The sequence below is a fragment of the Diprion similis genome, chromosome 4 (genome assembly GCF_021155765.1).
Source record: "Diprion similis isolate iyDipSimi1 chromosome 4, iyDipSimi1.1, whole genome shotgun sequence".
NCBI classification, from domain to species: domain Eukaryota; kingdom Metazoa; phylum Arthropoda; class Insecta; order Hymenoptera; family Diprionidae; genus Diprion; species Diprion similis.
The window spans coordinates 14,120,248-14,127,239 of record NC_060108.1 but is presented as its reverse complement, the minus strand read 5'-3'; the positions used below and the strand labels follow the sequence as shown (position 1 = coordinate 14,127,239).

At 36.2% G+C, this 6,992-nt stretch overlaps 1 protein-coding gene across 1 annotated transcript; it reads left to right on the top strand.

The window, feature by feature from the left end:
• The first annotated feature begins 3,491 nt into the window (after nt 1–3,491).
• Nucleotides 3,492–6,820, top strand: LOC124405179 (serine/threonine-protein kinase RIO1). The gene is made up of 5 exons (XM_046879863.1): nt 3,492–3,780; nt 3,927–4,930; nt 5,095–5,306; nt 5,395–5,658; nt 5,936–6,820. The coding sequence occupies exons 1-5, from the start codon at nt 3,731–3,733 to the stop codon at nt 6,035–6,037; spliced, it is 1,632 nt and encodes a 543-aa protein (XP_046735819.1). The 5' UTR covers nt 3,492–3,730; the 3' UTR covers nt 6,038–6,820.
• Nucleotides 6,821–6,992: the final 172 nt, after the last annotated feature.

The following is a 6,992-nucleotide window of genomic DNA, read 5'->3' as shown; positions in this document are numbered from 1 at the left end:
TTCAGTCCATTGCGTTAACATTATTTTCTAAGTAGAATTAGTTACCCTCCCTGTTGACTCGTTTTTCATCCACAACTCCTGGCGGCACGTGCCTGTGGCCTCTAAATCTTGTGACCCTGATGTGTCTGTAGATATGTAAGACTGTAGCAAACTAATCTTAATTTTATTTTCTTATAAGCTGCTCAAGCGGATTAACAGCATTACTTTGGCACCATTTTGAACCTTTTTCGACTTTGTACATGACTATAAATCTCCATTTGGTCGTGTTCAGTATATATAGTAGCTACACTCGATATACTTACTACTACACATGACTCGATATATCAACAATGACAGCTTCAAAATTTCGAACCATACCTCTAAGACTCACTTGACTCATTTCTTGACAAAGTGTTTCACATAGTAACTGCTATGTACTGATAATAGCTACGTGCACCCTGTCACTTTTTTCCTGCTCCTTTCTTTCGATTATTATAATTTTTTTTTCTCATATAATTTTTTTTATAACACCTGCTACTATTTTAGACATCAATCCTCATTCAAACACATCAACTTATAAACGAATGAATAATACTTGTCTGATTCTGATACAATAATTGTCAATAAATATAAATATATGTGAAAGTGATTTTTTTTGAATACCTATATACAGTCATTCCCGTCCTTGTTTTTAAAAGTGTTTTTAACTACAATAATTGCAAATTTCACAAATAATCTCTTACAGTGAACATGACAACACAGCTGTGCTAAATGATTCCGTGCTAAACCTTACATCGTTTGAGACTAGTTCCTACACTTCCTCACGTCGCAAAAAATGCATATAGAGTATTTCCCCTGTGTTTCTAAACTACAGGTTGACCTGAGATTTTTACTGTGAACTATCGCGGATCTCTCATTTTTTTAATCGTGATAATTTTCATCAATTTTGAAGTTAATAACTGCCGAATTTCCATTACAGCATTACAAGCAGAATACCAATTCTTTTTGAGGTGCAGAGATCTGTAAGTTACCTTAGGAAGTTTGTTTGTCTGATCATAATTTCACGCAACTTTTGTTTTAACAATATTCCCACTAACATTGCACGCTACAAGTAAATAAAGTGATGCTTACCTCTACGTGTGTGAATTGTATTCGATGGTAATTTGTATGCATGGTGCGCTTAGGAATCGATTTGCCGGAAATACAACAGTAATGCTAGAAAAGCTCGATGAGCTTTCGTAACGAGGATTACATGAAATCATTTGAACAGCTTTTACATGAGAATGTTACTTAAATGCAAGCCGTGACCGTTTTTCAACGTTTCTCAATTAATATTCAGAAAATGAAAAGTTCAGTCCTCTCAAAATTTCTACGATTTGAGGTCTCCAGAATCTTATCTAACTATTATCAGATCAACGGCTGGACAAGCGTGTGTGCAACAAATTGATTTTATATCCGATAAAATCGAAGTGACTCTTCTTAACTTGGATCTTATTATATTTTGGATCTGTTCAGGACAGCTTTCGAATTATTCGAATGACAAAATTTAAAAAAGCATTCAAATGATTTGTTCTCAATCAATGTGGCTCTTCTGAACTCGGAACTGATTAGATTAGAGATTCAGATGGTATGGTAGTGTTCGTTTTGTTTAAATAACAAAGTAAAAAAAAAACCATTTTATTACATAAAGCCTTCCGTGCGCAAATCGAACGAGAGCTGGAAGTTTGTAGACTGGGGCATCGGGGTAAACTAGATTACCCATTTAGTGCCCACTGGTGTCACACCTTAGAATTTTTTGACTTCAGTTCCATCATAATTCATGAAAATGAAACCAGATCTCGAAAGCGCAAGTCCGTGCCCTATCACTCAAGCATGATAAATTATAAATGCTGCTATGCGGCACAAACTTACGACGAATATAAGCATGCCACATATCTGCCTTGTTCTTTGAATGTATTTCAGTTCTGAAATACAATCTATGAAGAACCATGCAATCATTTACACCATGAGACCCAAAAATACAAAGGGGTTAGCCTTACTTTTTTTGCCATTTTTTGAGAGTGAAATTTTCCGTCTTGGAATCGATTCGTATGGCCCTTTCAAGATTAATTGGACGCCCAGGAACTCAGAAAATATAGGAAAAAACGCGTAGGACCACAGCAGAGAAATTACTACGCAAAGACCAGCAGCAGAAAAATTGAGAAAATACGTCTTTCGTTTTTTTGGCTGTAACTTTTGATCCGTTGCTCGCAGCGCATTCGGACTGCACCTAATCAATTTCTCCCGCAAAATTACGTCGGAATAGTGCCTGATTGAATTTATTGCAGCACTGTTCGAGTTAGGTTAGGAGAGAATCTTCGAATCAACGTGTTCCAATATGTATTTTTTTTTTTTTGGTACTCCGTACACGCGCGCTCTCAGTGTTCGTCGGAAAGTGTCTCCAGAATGCCCTCGCTTGACGCGCTCGGTTATATAACCAGAACTGCCCCTCTCCAGCGCTAAGCGCGGAGTGGGGAGGCCCGCGCTGCCAGCAAATAGCGCTTGCGCATGCGCGTGGCTGCCAATGTTATTTATTTCGGGAATTTCTCTTTCTGTGTAACTATAAATCTTCGTCATTTTTGGACCCGAGAATTTTTCGTCTCTGAATCGATTTGTATGACCCTTTCTAGATTAATTGGACGCCCAGGAACTCAGAAACACACAAGAAAAAAAGCGTAGGACCAACAGCAGAGAAATTACACCGCAGAGACCAGCAGCAGAAAAATTGAGAAAATACGTTTTCCGTTTTTTGGCTGTAACTTTTGATCCGTAGCTCGCAGCGCATTCGGACTGCGATCAATCGATTTCTCTCGCAAAATTACGTCGGAATAGTGCCTGAAAGAATTTATTGCAGCATTTTTCAGAATCGTCGAAATTTTCGCAAAAAATCCAAAGGGGTTAGCCTTAGTTTTTTGGTCATTTTTGGAGCCGAGAATTTTTCGTCTTCGAATCGATTTGTATGACCCTTTCTAGATTAATTGTTTTTCCGTCGCATAATTTCGGCGTATACGTATATTTCTTGTGCGAGATCTTCTCAACTTTTCAATTTCACAACATTTTGCACGTGATGGGTTGGTGGTTATAAAGAACTTCTTTCACCGGCGTAGTCAGTTCCTTAGTTTATAATAACTAACCTAAAACCGATAATACTCCCAAATCTGACCGGGCCCGCCGAAATGTTACGGAAAATATCCTGGGCTATAAATCTTAAATACATCTTCAGTCAACGAAGAATATAGGTCAACGATTTCTTGCATTGCGAATAAAAATGCCCGGAACCGGAACCCACTGATCTCTGTTTGGAACCGCATGTATGATAATTTATACGCATGCGTGCCGAAAAATACTTCGCTGAACAGCTTGCAGTTTTATTTTACCTGATACACTCCACTCTGTGCACTGCACAGTGCACTGTGACACTACGGTTCAGTGCCTGATACATTACCTCAACTTCACAAGTGTGGCATGGTGTAGTATTTTTTGACAAGTATGTGACAAGTTTCGAATAAAATAGTTACGAATGACGCCTTGTGTTCCGTACACACGACATTTGCCGATAGGATAAGAGTGGTGTGAGAAACATAGCTTGCCAAAATAGGTGTAATTGTTTAAAGTTTCAGAGTCTGGTAAATCTGGGTAATACTGTGTGTCACGTGGCGAGCAATCTTGACTGAAATATTCGCCTGAGCACCATAGTATTCTAAGTTTGACAATGGCATCGGTGGACGAAGGTCAATTTAGTGATGCGGATGAAGAACCGATGTATGTTGTACATACAATTGATAGGTTATTTCAGGCATTGCGCGATATTATGTCACTTTGCATGACTTTCAACCGTACCAAACTGAGTCTAACCAAACCTGTCTATCTTTAAGAACATATGAAATAACATTTTTATTCCTTTCCAGAGAAAAAACGAATCGTGGAAAATCCATGATCATTCCCGAATTGACCGTTGAAGTAGGAGAGTTGCAAATAGACGTTGAAGACTACACAGAGTATGACTCTGAGGATGATTCATACGATTGGGATATGGATACTAAAGGCAACTACCAGCTGAAAAACAATGGCCATTCAAACGGAACATCCAACAGTCAGATGGCAAGCAACAAAGTTTCCAACTACCAGCCTACTGATAAATTATTTCGACGTTACTCCAATAAAATAAATGTTGAAAAATATGAGGGACCCAGTTTGCCCGGTCATGCAGCTAATTTACTTATCGAAAGTAACAAACGTAGTGAAAATGAACGAATAAGAACAAAGGACAAACATGACAGAGCAACTGCGGAACAAGTTATGGATCCACGTACACGTATGATTTTATTCAAACTGCTCAATAGAGGTATAATAGCTGAAATAAATGGTTGTATTTCAACGGGAAAAGAAGCCAATGTTTATCATGCCACCTCTAAAACTGGCATTGAATTTGCGATAAAAATCTACAAAACATCAATACTAGTGTTTAAGGATAGAGACAAGTATGTAAGTGGTGGATTTCGTTTCCGTCATGGTTACTGTCGTCACAATCCACGTAAAATGGTTCGTACTTGGGCAGAGAAAGAAATGCGGAATTTATTGAGGCTCAGTCAGGCAGGTGTATCTGCTCCGAAACCAATTTTATTGCGCAGCCATGTTCTCCTGATGGATTTCATAGGTAACGATGGATGGCCAGCACCAAAGTTGAAAGATGTTGAAATAAATTCTTCAAAGGCCCGATCGCTTTACAGAGAGTGTATCGTTATGATGTGGAGAATATACAACAAATGTAGATTAGTTCATGCTGATTTAAGCGAGTTTAATTTACTTTATCACAAAGGAGAGATTGTTGTCATAGATGTATCCCAATCAGTTGAACATGATCATCCTCATGCGTATGAATTTCTCCGAAAAGACTGCACAAACATCACAGGTAATCATCTTAAGTATTATAGCATCTTTAACCTTCACAGGTAAAATTATTAAATATTTATAATGTGCAAGTAATTTTTCTATTTTTCTCAAGATATTTTACCTAATCTAACACAGGATAAGTTTTGTATTTAAAATGATTGTACATGCAATCTGATTCTTTAGAATTTTTCAAGAAACATGGAGTTGCAGTCATGTCGATGAAAGAATTATTTGACTTCATCACGGATCCTAATATAGTTGAAGAAACGATGGACGAGTACTTAGATGCATTAGCAGAACAAATTATACTAAGAGAATCAGAGGAAATGGATCCCAACAGTCAAATAGAAGAACAAGTTTTTAAACAAACATATATACCTCAAAGGCTCAATGAGGTATAAATAACGTTTAATGATTGAAATGTTCTTAATATATCCAATGAGCAGAATATTTAACCCAATACTGTTGCTATCAATCTTGTAGGTTGTTAATGTTGACAAAGATATATCTGAAGCTAATACCGGAGAGCAAAATTTGTTAAGGAAAACTGTGTGTGGACTGAGCATTGATTTACCCAAGGCAGCAACTGTCACCCCAGACATTATTTCAACCAAAAGTCATGACGACAGCCACACAGAAGAAAGCGAAGAGGATGTATCTGAATCTGAGGCAGAGTCACAAAACAACGATGAATCGAAATTTGTCAACTCAGCTCGGCCACGAAATGAAAGTCCTGACAGCAAAAAGGTGAACACACTTCATTCGTGGGCGATTAATTCATTTCCGAATAATTTATCTATTGTGAATGCAAAAATAATAGAGTTTATCTAGATATTGACAAGTCAATTTGCTATTCGAAAATCGATGTTGCACCTTATGCATGTACAACTCATCGTTACAATACCTGCGTCCTTTTTTTTTCAAATTCTTACTACTACATGACACTTGTGCTTCAGGTTATAAGTAGCAAATAACAAAATTGCCTAGATGATTTCTAACTTAATCATGTACACTAATGTTTCAGGCACGAAAAAAAGCTATCAAAGAGCAAAAAGCTGAAAATCGTCAAAAGAAAACCAAGAAGCACGTGAAAAAAAGAAAAGAGAAGATGTTGAAAAAGAAATAGACACTAAATAAATCCTTGTACAATGTTTGATTCTTGTGTCAGCATTATAATTGTATATTCCACTCAAAAACTGCTGGATGTAAATAGAAAGTAATGCAATTAAAACCGCTCCATAAACCTCATCAATCATGTTCCGTTGACTATACACCAGTCATTTTGACCTTATTTGTCATATTGACTTTTGGACTTAACTACGTACACGGAACCGAAGGTAAACGATGAACTGAAAAAACCAGTCTTTATTGAGTAATTTATAAAACAACAATACTTTTGAAGCATCCCATATCGAAAAAATGTACTATACGTTACTTTTTTTTAAATACTTATAATAAATTTTTTTTAATGCTAAAATTTTTCGCTAATATTTACATTTTACTGCTGTCACATACTGAGCACATAGAGATAGTCATACAGCTAACATAGTTTGAAATAATGGTGTCCAAAACTTTCCAAAGTATTGATTATTATTATTATAATACCCACCTATTAAATAAATGAAAACTTGAAGATAATCGTAATTCTGTGAAAACAGAAAATACGGCAAGATCCTTCGTGATCTTAAAAAACTATAATTATAACTAAACACAGCAGAAAACAGAGAAAACGTGATTCCTTCTTTACAATCATAGGGTTTGTTGTAATGCTCATATACTGAAGTTCGATATTGAATACATGGGAACATAATATAATTTTCTCAGTACATCAGACTATTCGATAAGCGAAATATACCTGTATGACTCGCAAACCGGTACGTTGATAATTAGATAAATATATCTTGGAAAATAAAAACTGTCATAATAATTTGAACACAAGGTTACACATTAGAAAATTCATACACTAAGATGTAAATAGGTATGTACAACATAGGCCAAGCAGTAAATTTGATAATAATGAATGAATAACTCGAGATATTTATAAAATGATTACAACGTTTTTTTCAAATGTAATTCTCTTG

Bases quoted from the DNA above. Each gene is read 5' to 3' on its own strand.
- LOC124405179 (XM_046879863.1), top strand. From the start codon at position 3,731: ATGGCATCGGTGGACGAAGGTCAATTTAGTGATGCGGATGAAGAACCG. The intron at 3,781-3,926 runs GTATGTTGTACA...ATTCCTTTCCAG, and splicing joins GATGCGGATGAAGAACCGAT to AGAAAAAACGAATCGTGGAA. The intron at 4,931-5,094 runs GTAATCATCTTA...CTGATTCTTTAG, and splicing joins AGACTGCACAAACATCACAG to AATTTTTCAAGAAACATGGA.